Source organism: Lampetra fluviatilis, chromosome 31 (genome assembly GCF_964198595.1).
Source record: "Lampetra fluviatilis chromosome 31, kcLamFluv1.1, whole genome shotgun sequence".
Taxonomy (NCBI): domain Eukaryota; kingdom Metazoa; phylum Chordata; class Hyperoartia; order Petromyzontiformes; family Petromyzontidae; genus Lampetra; species Lampetra fluviatilis.
In genome coordinates, this window is record NC_136305.1 from 11069134 (window position 1) to 11083803 (window position 14670).

The window sequence follows — 14670 nt, forward strand, 5'->3', positions numbered from 1 at the left end:
CACAGACACACTCACACACAGACAGTCACACACAGACACATTCACACACAGACACTCACACAGACACACTCACACACAGACACACTCACACACAGACACACTCACACACAGACACACAAACACACTCACACACAGACGCACTCACACACAGACACACTCACACACAGACACACAAACACACTCACACACAGACGCACTCAAACACAGACACACACAGACACAGACACACTCACACACAGACACACTCACACACAGACGCACTCACACACAGACACACTCACACACAGACACACTCAAACACTCACACACAGACACACTCACAGACGCACTCACACACAGACGCACTCACACACAGACACACTCACACACAGACACACAAACACGCTCACACAGAGACACACTCACACATGAACATCCTGTACAGCAACCGTGATTTATTTGCCATTCTTACGTGAGGCATGGGGAAGTTGTGTGACCATACTTCACCACGCTAGTCAATGTGGATTGATTAATGGTAGTAGACGGTGGGGCAGGGGGGGGAGTGGGGGGGGCACGTGACCGGTTCAGACTTCACTGTGGGTGGTGGAGGTGAATGGGAGCGTGAGGGGGAGAGAGAGGAAAAGGTGATTGGTGAGGGCGGGGGGATGGGTGAGTGGTGAGGGGGGGGGATGGGTGAGTAGTGAGGAGGGGGGGATGGGTGAGTAGTGAGGAGGGGGGGATGGGTGAGTGGTGAGGGGGGGGATGGGTGAGTGGTGAGGAGGGGGGAATGGGTGAGTGGTGAGGGGGGGGGGATGGGTGAGTGGTGAGGGGGGGGGATGGGTGAGTGGTGAGGAGGGGGGAATGGGTGAGTGGTGAGGGGGGGGATGGGTGAGTAGTGAGGAGGGGGGGATGGGTGAGTGGTGAGGAGGGGGGAATGGGTGAGTGGTGAGGAGGGGGGAATGGGTGAGTGGTGAGGGGGGGGATGGGTGAGTGGTGAGGGGGGGGGGGGATGGGTGAGTGGTGAGGAGGGGGGAATGGGTGAGTAGTGAGGGGGGGGATGGGTGAGTGGTGAGGGGGGGATGGGTGAGTGGTGAGGAGGGGGGAATGGGTGAGTGGTGAGGAGGGGGGATGGGTGAGTAGTGAGGAGGGGGGGATGGGTGAGTAGTGAGGAGGGGGGGATGGGTGAGTGGTGAGGGGGGGGATGGGTGAGTGGTGAGGGGGGGGGATGGGTGAGTAGTGAGGAGGGGGGGATGGGTGAGTAGTGAGGAGGGGGGGATGGGTGAGTGGTGAGGGGGGGGATGGGTGAGTAGTGAGGAGGGGGGGATGGGTGAGTAGTGAGGAGGGGGGAATGGGTGAGTGGTGAGGGGGGGGGATGGGTGAGTGGTGAGGGGGGGGATGGGTGAGTGGTGAGGAGGGGGGAATGGGTGAGTGGTGAGGGGGGGGATGGGTGAGTAGTGAGGAGGGGGGGATGGGTGAGTGGTGAGGAGGGGGGAATGGGTGAGTGGTGAGGAGGGGGGGATGGGTGAGTAGTGAGGGGGGGGGATGGGTGAGTGGTGAGGGGGGGGATGGGTGAGTGGTGAGGGGGGGGATGGGTGAGTAGTGAGGAGGGGGGGATGGGTGAGTAGTGAGGAGGGGGGGATGGGTGAGTGGTGAGGGGGGGATGGGTGAGTGGTGAGGAGGGGGGAATGGGTGAGTGGTGAGGGGGGGGGATGGGTGAGTGGTGAGGGGGGGGATGGGTGAGTGGTGAGGAGGGGGGAATGGGTGAGTGGTGAGGGGGGGGATGGGTGAGTGGTGAGGAGGGGGGAATGGGTGAGTGGTGAGGGGGGGGATGGGTGAGTAGTGAGGAGGGGGGGATGGGTGAGTGGTGAGGAGGGGGTAATGGGTGAGTGGTGAGGGGGGGATGGGTGAGTAGTGAGGAGGGGGGGATGGGTGAGTGGTGAGGAGGGGGGAATGGGTGAGTGGTGAGGAGGGGGGGATGGGTGAGTAGTGAGGGGGGGGGATGGGTGAGTGGTGAGGGGGGGGATGGGTGAGTGGTGAGGGGGGGGATGGGTGAGTAGTGAGGAGGGGGGGATGGGTGAGTAGTGAGGAGGGGGGGATGGGTGAGGGGGGGATGGGTGAGTGGTGAGGAGGGGGGAATGGGTGAGTGGTGAGGGGGGGGGATGGGTGAGTGGTGAGGGGGGGGATGGGTGAGTGGTGAGGGGGGGGATGGGTGAGTGGTGAGGAGGGGGGAATGGGTGAGTGGTGAGGGGGGGGGATGGGTGAGTGGTGAGGAGGGGGGAATGGGGTGAGTGGTGAGGGGGGGGATGGGTGAGTAGTGAGGAGGGGGTAATGGGTGAGTGGTGAGGAGGGGGGGATGGGTTAGTGGTGAGGGGGGGGGATGGGTGAGTAGTGAGGTGGGGGGATGGGTGAGTGGTGAGGGGGGGGATGGGTGAGTGGTGAGGGGGGGGGATGGGTGAGTAGTGAGGAGGGGGGGATGGGTGAGTGGTGAGGGGGGGGGATGGGTGAGTGGTGAGGAGGGGGGAATGGGTGAGTGGTGAGGGGGGGGATGGGTGAGTAGTGAGGAGGGGGGGATGGGTGAGTGGTGAGGAGGGGGGATGGGTGAGTGGTGAGGAGGGGGGGATGGGTGAGTGGTGAGGGGGGGGATGGGTGAGTGGTGAGGGGGGGGATGGGTGAGTAGTGAGGAGGGGGGGATGGGTGAGTGGTGAGGAGGGGGGGATGGGTGAGTGGTGAGGAGGGGGGGATGGGTGAGTGGTGAGGGGGGGGATGGGTGAGTAGTGAGTGGGGGGGATGGGTGAGTGGTGAGGGGGGGATGGGTGAGTGGTGAGGGGGGGGATGGGTGAGTGGTGAGGAGGGGGGGAATGGGTGAGTGGTGAGGGGGGGGATGGGTGAGTAGTGAGGAGGGGGGGATGGGTGAGTGGTGAGGAGGGGGGGATGGGTGAGTGGTGAGGAGGGGGGGATGGGTGAGTGGTGAGGGGGGGGATGGGTGAGTAGTGAGGGGGGGGGATGGGTGAGTGGTGAGGGGGGGATGGGTGAGTGGTGAGGGGGGGGATGGGTGAGTGGTGAGGAGGGGGGAATGGGTGAGTGGTGAGGGGGGGGATGGGTGAGTAGTGAGGAGGGGGGGATGGGTGAGTGGTGAGGAGGGGGGATGGGTGAGTGGTGAGGAGGGGGGGATGGGTGAGTAGTGAGGAGGGGGGGATGGGTGAGTGGTGAGGGGGGGGGGATGGGTGAGTAGTGAGGGGGGGGGATGGGTGAGTGGTGAGGGGGGGATGGGTGAGTAGTGAGGGGGAGGGGATGGGTGAGTAGGTGAGGAGGGGGGGATGGGTGAGTGGTGAGGAGGGGGGATAGGTGAGTGGTGAGGAGGGGGGGATGGGTGAGTAGTGAGGAGGGGGGGATGGGTGAGTGGTGAGGAGGGGGGGAATGGGTGAGTGGTGAGGAGGGGGGGGATGGGTGAGTGGTGAGGGGGGGGATGGGTGAGTGGTGAGGAGGGGGGGATGGGTGAGTAGTGAGGAGGGGGGGGATGGGTGAGTGGTGAGGGGGGGGGATGGGTGAGTGGTAAGGGTGGGGGATGGGTGAGTGGTGAAGGGGGGGGGGATGGGTGAGTGGTGAAGGGGGGTGGATGGGTGATTGGTGAGGAGGGGGGGATGGGTGAGTGGTGAGGGGGGGGGGGGATGGGTGAGTGGTGAAGGGGGGGGATGGGTGAGTAGTGAGGAGGGGGGGGATGGGTGAGTGGTGAGGAGGGGGGGATGGGTGAGTGGTGAGGAGGGGGGGATGGGTGAGTAGTGAGGAGGGGGGGGATGGGTGAGTAGTGAGGAGGGGGGATGGGTGAGTGGTGAGGAGGGGGGAATGGGTGAGTGGTGAGGAGGGGGGGATGGGTGAGTGGTGAGGGGGGGGATGGGGTGAGTAGTGAGGGGGGGATGGGTGAGTGGTGAGGGGGGGGATGGGTGAGTAGTGAGGGGGGGGGATGGGTGAGTAGTGAGGAGGGGGGGATGGGTGAGTGGTGAGGAGGGGGGAATGGGTGAGTGGTGAGGGGGGGGATGGGTGAGTAGTGAGGAGGGGGGGATGGGTGAGTGGTGAGGAGGGGGGGATGGGTGAGTGGTGAGGAGGGGGGGATGGGTGAGTGGTGAGGGGGGGGATGGGTGAGTAGTGAGGGGGGGGGATGGGTGAGTGGTGAGGGGGGGGATGGGTGAGTGGTGAGGAGGGGGGGAATGGGTGAGTGGTGAGGGGGGGGATGGGTGAGTGGTGAGGAGGGGGGAATGGGTGAGTGGTGAGGGGGGGGATGGGTGAGTAGTGAGGAGGGGGTAATGGGTGAGTGGTGAGGAGGGGGGGATGGGTTAGTGGTGAGGGGGGGGATGGGTGAGTAGTGAGGTGGGGGGATGGGTGAGTGGTGAGGGGGGGGATGGGTGAGTGGTGAGGGGGGGGATGGGTGAGTAGTGAGGAGGGGGGGGATGGGTGAGTGGTGAGGGGGGGGATGGGTGAGTGGTGAGGAGGGGGGAATGGGTGAGTGGTGAGGGGGGGGATGGGTGAGTAGTGAGGAGGGGGGGATGGGTGAGTGGTGAGGAGGGGGGATGGGTGAGTGGTGAGGAGGGGGGGATGGGTGAGTGGTGAGGGGGGGGATGGGTGAGTGGTGAGGGGGGGGGATGGGTGAGTAGTGAGGAGGGGGGGATGGGTGAGTGGTGAGGAGGGGGGATGGGTGAGTGGTGAGGAGGGGGGGATGGGTGAGTGGTGAGGGGGGGGATGGGTGAGTAGTGAGTGGGGGGGATGGGTGAGTGGTGAGGGGGGGGATGGGTGAGTGGTGAGGGGGGGGATGGGTGAGTGGTGAGGAGGGGGGAATGGGTGAGTGGTGAGGGGGGGGGATGGGTGAGTAGTGAGGAGGGGGGGATGGGTGAGTGGTGAGGAGGGGGGATGGGTGAGTGGTGAGGAGGGGGGGATGGGTGAGTGGTGAGGGGGGGGATGGGTGAGTAGTGAGGGGGGGGGATGGTGTGAGTGGTGAGGGGGGGATGGGTGAGTGGTGAGGGGGGGGATGGGTGAGTGGTGAGGAGGGGGGAATGGGTGAGTGGTGAGGGGGGGGATGGGTGAGTAGTGAGGAGGGGGGGATGGGTGAGTGGTGAGGAGGGGGGGATGGGTGAGTGGTGAGGAGGGGGGGATGGGTGAGTAGTGAGGAGGGGGGGATGGGTGAGTGGTGAGGGGGGGGATGGGTGAGTAGTGAGGGGGGGGGATGGGTGAGTGGTGAGGGGGGGGATGGGTGAGTAGTGAGGGGAGGGGATGGGTGAGTAGTGAGGAGGGGGGGATGGGTGAGTGGTGAGGAGGGGGGATAGGTGAGTGGTGAGGAGGGGGGGATGGGTGAGTAGTGAGGAGGGGGGGATGGGTGAGTGGTGAGGAGGGGGGAATGGGTGAGTGGTGAGGAGGGGGGGATGGGTGAGTGGTGAGGGGGGGGGATGGGTGAGTGGTGAGGAGGGGGGGATGGGTGAGTAGTGAGGAGGGGGGGGATGGGTGAGTGGTGAGGGGGGGGATGGGTGAGTGGTAAGGGTGGGGATGGGTGAGTGGTGAAGGGGGGGGGGATGGGTGAGTGGTGAAGGGGGGTGGATGGGTGATTGGTGAGGAGGGGGGGATGGGTGAGTGGTGAGGGGGGGGGGGGATGGGTGAGTGGTGAAGGGGGGGGGATGGGTGAGTAGTGAGGAGGGGGGGATGGGTGAGTGGTGAGGAGGGGGGATGGGTGAGTGGTGAGGAGGGGGGGGATGGGTGAGTAGTGAGGAGGGGGGGATGGGTGAGTAGTGAGGAGGGGGGATGGGTGAGTGGTGAGGAGGGGGGAATGGGTGAGTGGTGAGGAGGGGGGGATGGGTGAGTGGTGAGGGGGGGGATGGGTGAGTAGTGAGGGGGGGATGGGTGAGTGGTGAGGGGGGGATGGGTGAGTAGTGAGGGGGGGGGATGGGTGAGTAGTGAGGAGGGGGGGATGGGTGAGTGGTGAGGAGGGGGGGAATGGGTGAGTGGTGAGGGGGGGGATGGGTGAGTAGTGAGGAGGGGGGGGATGGGTGAGTGGTGAGGAGGGGGGATGGGTGAGTGGTGAGGAGGGGGGGATGGGTGAGTGGTGAGGGGGGGGATGGGTGAGTAGTGAGGGGGGGGGGATGGGTGAGTGGTGAGGGGGGGGATGGGTGAGTGGTGAGGGGGGGGATGGGTGAGTAGTGAGGAGGGGGGGATGGGTGAGTGGTGAGGGGGGGGGATGGGTGAGTGGTGAGGAGGGGGGTGAATGGGTGAGTGGTGAGGGGGGGGATGGGTGAGTAGTGAGGAGGGGGGGATGGGTGAGTGGTGAGGGAGGGGGATGGGTGAGTGGTGAGGAGGGGGGGATGGGTGAGTAGTGAGGAGGGGGGGATGGGTGAGTGGTGAGGGGGGGGATGGGTGAGTAGTGAGGGGGGGGGATGGGTGAGTGGTGAGGGGGGATGGGTGAGTAGTGAGGGGGGGGGATGGGTGAGTAGTGAGGAGGGGGGGATGGGTGAGTGGTGAGGAGGGGGGATGGGGTGAGTGGTGAGGAGGGGGGGATGGGTGAGTAGTGAGGAGGGGGGGGATGGGTGAGTGGTGAGGAGGGGGGAATGGGTGAGTGGTGAGGAGGGGGGGATGGGTGAGTGGTGAGGGGGGGGATGGGTGAGTGGTGAGGAGGGGGGGGATGGGTGAGTAGTGAGGAGGGGGGGGATGGGTGAGTGGTGAGGGGGGGGATGGGTGAGTGGTAAGGGGGGGGGATGGGTGAGTGGTGAAGGGGGGGGGATGGGTGAGTGGTGAAGGGGGGGGGATGGGTGATTGGTGAGGAGGGGGGGATGGGTGAGTGGTGAGGGGGGGGGGGATGGGTGAGTGGTGAAGGGGGGGGATGGGTGAGTAGTGAGGAGGGGGGGATGGGTGAGTGGTGAGGTGGGGGGATGGGTGAGTGGTGAGGAGGGGGGGATGGGTGAGTAGTGAGGAGGGGGGGATGGGTGAGTAGTGAGGAGGGGGGATGGGTGAGTGGTGAGGAGGGGGGAATGGGTGAGTGGTGAGGAGGGGGGGATGGGTGAGTGGTGAGGGGGGGGATGGGTGAGTAGTGAGGGGGGGATGGGTGAGTGGTGAGGGGGGGATGGGTGAGTAGTGAGGGGGGGGGATGGGTGAGTAGTGAGGAGGGGGGGATGGGTGAGTGGTGAGGAGGGGGGATGGGTGAGTGGTGAGGAGGGGGGGATGGGTGAGTAGTGAGGAGGGGGGGATGGGTGAGTGGTGAGGAGGGGGGAATGGGTGAGTGGTGAGGAGGGGGGGATGGGTGAGTGGTGAGGGGGGGGATGGGTGAGTGGTGAGGAGGGGGGGGATGGGTGAGTAGTGAGGAGGGGGGGGATGGGTGAGTGGTGAGGGGGGGGATGGGTGAGTGGTAAGGGGGGGGATGGGTGAGTGGTGAAGGGGGGGGGATGGGTGAGTGGTGAAGGGGGGGGGGATGGGTGATTGGTGAGGAGGGGGGGGATGGGTGAGTGGTAAGGGGGGGGATGGGTGAGTGGTGAAGGGGGGGGGATGGGTGAGTGGTGAAGGGGGGGGATGGGTGAGTGGTGAGGGGGGGGGGGATGGGTGAGTGGTGAGGGGGGGGGGATGGGTGAGTGGTGAGGGGGGGGATGGGTGAGTGGTTGAGGGGGGGGTGAGTGGCGAGGGAGGGGGAAGAGTGAGTGGTGAGGGAGGGAGAGGGGGAAGGGTGAGTGGTGAGGGAGTGGTGAGGAAGATGGCGACAGAGGGGTGAGGTTGGAGTGGTGAGGAGCGAGGAAGAACAACGAGAAGCGGTTTGGGGAGAGAGGGTTTCGGTGGTGAGGCGGTGAGGGCGGTGAGGGAGAGAGGGAGAGGCGATCCCTGGGAAGCGAGGGTGGGGGCAGTCCGGCTCCCAGGCTCCACTTCCTGGCGCCTGCACCCCCACGCCGTGGGGGGAAGGGGGGTGACGGGGGGGGGGTTCAGGATAAGGGGTCCCCTGGGGGGGGGGGGTCACGGGGATAAGCAGAGGCTTAGGGGGGGTCCGTGACCACCGCTTACAGCGCGCGTGGCCCCAGAGGTCGCCACTCACACGGGGAGCGGTGGCGCAGCGGTTGGCGACGCGAGGGTTCGAGCCCCAGTCTCGCGGTCACCAATCCCGCCCGTGACGACCCCCCCCCTCACCACTAACCCCTCCCCCTCCCTCACCACTCACCCTCCCCCCCTCACCACTCACCCTCCCCCCCTTCCTCACCACTCACCCTCCCCCCTCTCCCTCACCACTCACCCTCCCCCCTCCCCCTCCCTCACCACTCACCCTCCCCCCTCTCCCTCACCACTCACCATTCCCGCCTCCCGGCGCGGCAGCTGCAGCAGTGCGGCGACATTTTTACTTTTCAGTCTCCCCCCCCCCACCCCCGCTCGATGTGTGCCCAGGAGTCCGCCCGTGTCCACCCGTGTGGTGGTGTTGGGGGGTAAAGTGTCGGTGCGTCCACCTCTGTGAGACCCGGGCGGCGGCTCTGTGAGGATTGCGGTGCGGCGCTTTAAAATTCAAGAAAAAAATTGCTCTCATTGGGTGTCAGTTTACCATGGGAGTCCAGTTCACCATGGGAGTCCAGTTCACCATGGGAATTCAGTTCACCATGGGAGTCCAGTTCACCATGGGAGTTCAGTTTACCATGGGAGTCCAGTTCACCATGGGAATTCAGTTCACCATGGGAGTCCAGTTTACCATGGAAGTCCAGTTTACTATGGGAGTCCAGTTCACCATGGGAGTCCAGTTCACCATGGAAGTCTGCAGTTTACTATGGGAGTCCAGTTCACCATGGGAGTCCAGTTCACCATGGAAGTCTGCAGTTTACCATGGGAGTCTAGTTCACCATGGGAGTCCAGTTCACCATGGAAGTCTGCAGTTTACTATGGGAGTCCAGTTCACCATGGGAGTCCAGTTCACCATGGAAGTCTGCAGTTTACCATGGGAGTCCAGTTTACCATGGGAGTCCAGTTCACCATGGGCGGGTGTCGCCAACCCGCGGCTGTGGAGCTCCATGCGGCCTCATTCGTGACGTCATTTGTTCAGCACCCGCCACCGTCTCGCCTGCACCACGTGGTGTCAATGCGAGTTGTTGTTTTAACGAATTGACAAAAATAAGATTAGTAGGCCAAGTACCACTCTAGGGGGCGGATGGGATGTGTGTGTGTGGGGGGGGGTCCCCGCTAGTGGGGAGCGGTGGTGTAGCGGTTAGCGCGCTACGCTGCACTATTGAACCCGGCCATCCGGGTTCGATTCCCGCGCATGGTCAACACCAGTGAGGATTATGTGAACCGGTCCTGGGCCTCCCCTAGGTCGACTCAGCCTCAAATTAGTACCTGGTGCGGTGTGTAAACATCGCCACTGGGGAGACAAAGGCGGTCGGGCGTGGTGCTGGCCACCCACCCCCTCGTGTACCGTTCCGGCCTTCATAGGCGCTCGCTAACAGCACTTGCCCCTACAGTATGTTAAGGCTATACGGGGGATCTTTGTCTTTCCCCACTAGTGGAGACCCCCCTGACAGTGGCAGGAGCGAGCCAGCGCAGAAGACCGCGCCTTTGGCTTTGCGCAGAAATCCCCCACGCCTCGCTGCACCCCCCCCCCCCCCGGGTCCTGTCTCTAAACATCGCCAAGGGGGAGACAAAGGCGGCACAGGCGGGCGGTGCCGGCCACCCCGCCCCCTCGTGCGCCTGTGCCGGCCTTCGCGGGGTGCTGCTCGCTATCGTCGCTTGCCCGGCCAGTCTGCTGAGGCTGCACGGGGAAGGGGCATCCATCCCCCGCTGCCGTGGCGCGCGCGTCTCCCTCCGTCCGACAAGGCGCAGACGCGTTAGCAACACCGGCAGTAGCGAACGCGTGGTTGGTGGATCACGCACAGATTTCTGCGAAAATCCCTTCTCCCCTCCCGACCAACCTGCGTACCAGGCGAGGTAGTTAACATCTCCTAGCCACCGTGATGATGAGAGAGAAACGCAAACTCCAAATATACAGCAGCAGGGGTCAGAGTCGGGATCGAACCGATGACCTCCTGCACACCAGGCGAGGTAGTTAACATCTCCTAGCCACCGTGACGCCATAAGCCTGGCTAGGACCGTCCTGGCGAGGCTGGTGGAGTCACCACCGTGTTGGTGTTTAACTGAGTCGTGAGTAGTCTCCAGCCCCCCCCCCATCCCACACCGTGGGGAGAGGGGGGGGCAGGAGCTTTATCGGCGGTCGGAATCTGATCATGACATTGGCACGCGTGTCGCGTGGTGAGTAGGCGGGGCTTGTGGCGTGTATTCCTCCTGCTCGCGAACCGAGGCTAATTGCGGTGATTATTTTAAACACATTATTATTATTACGTGATACCAGCTAATGGGCTGGAAGCATTGGCGAAACAGCACAAATACCGTAAAACAGAAAGCCTCAACACGTTCGTCAATAAGAACGACACTGTCGCCTTAAAATGATAATCATACCGCAGGCGACGTTTCGGACAATTGCCCATGTTCAGAGAATATATGTTGGGGTTCATTTTAGGTCCGTGAAATATTGCGCGCGTTACAAATTGCATTATTACGTTCTACGAAGAAGGTCCATTGCCCGAAACGTTGCCGATTATTTTACAATTATTGTGCGAGATGTACGTATGTATTACGCGCATACGTGACACGTAACACACACACACTCGACACAAATATAATACACAACACACACACGACCCACACACATAACACAACAACAACAACCGCCAATCGCCACTCAGTGGCGGTGACATCACCAGGGCGCCTGTGCCAGGCCAGGTGCACGTTAAGGCCACGTGAAGTGTCGAAGGCTCGCTGGCAGGAGGTCACGGGACATACCCAGCAGGTGCCACGGGTTGGCTGACTGAGATGACTGGATAATGGACCAGCTGTGCCCGCTACTGTGCCAACCTTTTGGCGTTTTAGCCAACCGGCGCTCCGCTCGTTGTTGTGGGCGTCGCTCATCTCCCCTCCGCTGTTTTGGGAGGGCGACTGCTTCCCATTGCCCAGTAGCAGCGTCCTTCACGAGCCTCCTCCACAGAGGTCGATCTTTGACACCGCTGGGACCAGTCATCGGCAAATCCACTCAGCTCCACGTCCTCCTTGTACCGCATCAACTCATCTCGTTGATAACCCGTGCCGTGCCAATGTAGCCCCCTCTATCCGGCCACACAGAGGCTGCTGGGCCATGCGGGCTACGTGACCCAGCCAGCGCAGCCGCGCGTGCCGGAGGAGCTCATCGATGGGACTGCGTCCAAATCGCTCAAGGATCTGTGAGCTCCTCACACAATCCAGTCTGGTTAAACCCAGGATAGATCCGTAGGCAGGCGAGCCTGAACGTTTCAAACCGGCGCAGATGTTCCTTTAGAGGGCTCCACGTTTCGCAAGCAAAGCGAAGGGAAGGGCATGAACCGTGGCCGAGAAGACCCGGAGCTTTTGTGTGGAGCGAGGGGCAAGGCCAGCTTCCACGCAGCGTTACGCAGCTGATGGAAAGATAATGCCGCTCGCCTGATTCAGAGTGAGCCCTTGGCTGCCAAATGTACACATAACACAAACACACGACACAAAACGCCACACAACATACATACATGACACACACACAACACATACACATATAACACGCACACACACAACACACACACAACACACACACACATGACACACACAAACGATACACACACGATACACACACGATACATACACACATGACACACACACGATACACACAACACACACAGTGATATAAATCGCAGCACGGTCTGGGCGGGGGGGTGATTGCTATCTTGCTCTCGCTCTGCCTCTCCCTCTCTAATTACTCTGCGCAAAACTGCGATGACGTCGCGGACGTACCCAGCGACGAGTTCACAAACATCACGAAGAGCCCCCCACCTCACCCCCGCTAGCCTCGAGCCCCCAGCGCTGCTCTGCTAAACCCGGCACGGATACCGTGCAGGGTGAAATGTGCGGGGGGTGGAAACGTGGAGCGCCAAGTGGCCGCGACAAATTTTTTTTACTAAAACGCGAAGTGAACCACGTGACCCTGCAGCAGCGAGGGGCAGCGCGAAGGGAAGGGAGGTGTGGAGCTGGAGGGGTGGCAGGGAGGGTAGGGAGAGTGAAGGGAGAGTGGAGGGAGAGAAAAGGGAGAGTGAAGGGTGTGTCGGGAGAGTGAAGGGAGAGTGAAGGGAGAGTGAAAAAAAATTACGACATAATGAACGAAGCAAAGTGCCGACTACACCGAGCATCTTCTTGTTTCCACTGATCGAAGTGAGTGAAGGGAAAGTGAAGGGAGAGTGAAGGGATAGAGAAGGGAGTGAAGGGAGAGTGAGGGGATAGAGAAGGGAGAGTGAAGGGGAGAGTGAAGTGAGAGTGAAGGGAGAGTGAGGGGATAGAGAAGGGAGAGTGAGGGGATAGAGAAGGGAGAGTGAGGGGAGAGTGAAGGGAGAGTGAAGTGAGAGTGAAGGGATAGAGAAGGGAGAGTGAGGGGAGAGTGAAGTGAGAGTGAGGGGAGGGTGAAGGGATAGAGAAGGGAGAGTGAGGGGAGAGTGAAGTGAGAGTGAAGGGGAGAGTGAAGGGAGAGTGAGGGGAGCGTGAAGGGAGAGTGAAACGGGTTGCATAACCTCACCGATGAACGGAATGCGCGCCAGGGACCCTGCCGCCTCGCCCTCCGCCACGGTCGCCATGGCGCCGCGTCTCCCCGGCAACGAGGAGCATCCTCCCGCGCGCTGCCCCTCGGGGGCCCCGCGGGGGCCGCCTGTGGCCCCGCGGGGCGAGGGGGGCGGGGCGGGGGCCGCCGCACCGATCCCCGCGTCCGAGGCGCGGCGCCCGGGCTCCCGGCGGCACCTGCGAGGCGGGCGCCTCCTCACCACCCCCACGGACCTCGACCCTCCACCGTCACCGCCACCCTCCTCCTCCTCCTCGTCGTCCTCGTCGTCGTAGTCGCCCACGCTCGAGTGCCGGGCGCGCGGGGCCCCGCGGGCCGTGCCGGAGGCGGCGGCGCGCAGCGCGCGCACCCTCTCCTGCAGGGAGCGGCCCCCGCAGGCGCGCAGCACGCGCCGCCGCTCGCACTCGGCGCGGCTCCAGCGCGGGGCGCAGCTCTCCTGCTGCTGCTCCTGCTGCTGCTCCTGCTGCTGCCCCGCACGCTGCCCTGGCTGCTGCCCTGGCTGCTGCCCTGGCTGCTGCTGCCCTCTCTGCCATTCTCCCGGCTTATTTTTCAGCTGATGCCCTGCGTGCTGCTCTTCTAGCGGCTGCTGCTGCTGCTCCGCATGCTGATGCTGCTGGGTTTGTCCAAGTCGCTGCTGCCCTTCTCCCGGGATACGCCGCTCTTGCTGCTGTTCCCCTAGTTGATGCCGCCGCAGGCCGTGTCCCTGCTGCTGCCCCTGCTGCTGCAGTGCAGGCTCCATCTGCTGCTGCTGCCCTTGTCCACGCTGCTGCCCCTGTTGCTGCTGCTGCAGTGCAGGCTCTATCTGCTGCTGCTGCCCTTGTCCACGCTGCTGCCCCTGCTGCCCCTGCTGCTGCAGTGCAGGCTCTATCTGCTGCTGCCGCGTGCGCCGTGTTCCCGGCGAACCATGCGTGGTGGCCGAGATGCCCAGGGAAGGCGACGATGATGAAGATGTCGATGTCGATGACGATGATGTTGCTGATGATGATGTTGACGGTGTCACCGCGATCTCAGTTTGTCGAGCAGCGTTAGGATCCGGGTTCGACTCGGGGTCAGAGTTGCAGTTCGATTCGGGGTCTGCGGCCCCTTCGGGCCCCCCTGCGTGCCCCCTCGCAGAAGGGGCGCGGGGGACCCCCTGGGGACCCCGCGTCACGGCCGCGGCGCTCATGGTCAGAGGGTCACGGGGTCACTCACCGATTGCTCCCCCACCAATCACACTCACTCAGCCACCCGTTCACTCGCACTGTCACTCGCTCGCTAACCCACCCATTCATCCACCCGCTCACCAGCGCTAATCGCCCACTCACTAACTCACCCACCCCACCCACCCACTCACCAGCCCAATCACTCACTCACTAACTCACTCACCCACCCACTCACTCACTAACTCACTCACCCACTTACTCACCAGCCCAATCACTCACTCACTTACTCACTCACTCACCTACTCACCAGCCCAACCACTCACTCACTAACTCACTCACCCACCCACTCACCAGCCCAATCACTCACTCACTAACTCACTCACTCACCTACTCACCAGCCCAACCACTCACTCACTAACTCACTCACCCACCTACTCACCAGCCCAATCACTCACTCATTCACTAACTCACCCACCCCCTCACCAGCCCAATCACTCACTCACTAACTCACTCACTCACCCACCCACTCACCAGCCCAATCACTCACTCACTAACTCACTCACTCACCCACCAGCCCAATCACTCACTCACTTACCCACCCACTCACCAGCCCAATCACTCACTCACTAACTCACTCACTCACCCACCAGCCCAATCACTCACTCACTAACTCACTCACCCACCCACTCACCAGCCCAATCACTCACTCACTAACTCACTTACCCCCCCACTCACCAGCCCAATCACTCACTCCACCCACACTCACTCTCTCTCTCACCAACGCTCCACCCGCTCCCAACTCTCTCTCCCCCGCTGTCTCTCTCACACCTCCACCCTGCGCGTGTCTCTGCTCCCTTCTCTCCCGTGGGCTGCTCCTCCTCTCTATGCTTCCAGAAGAAC

The 14670-nt window shown here is 62.9% G+C and overlaps 1 protein-coding gene across 1 annotated transcript in view; it reads right to left on the reverse strand.

Annotated features, from left to right (window-relative positions):
• LOC144943550 (uncharacterized) overlaps window positions 1-13954 on the reverse strand; it is a 48813-nt gene extending 34859 nt beyond the window's left edge. The window contains exon 1 of the mRNA XM_078871123.1: window positions 12590-13954. Coding sequence (XP_078727249.1) covers window positions 12590-13793 — 1204 coding nt within the window. The 5' untranslated portion in view covers window positions 13794-13954. The remainder of the gene's footprint in view (window positions 1-12589) is intronic.
• Window positions 13955-14670: the final 716 nt, after the last annotated feature.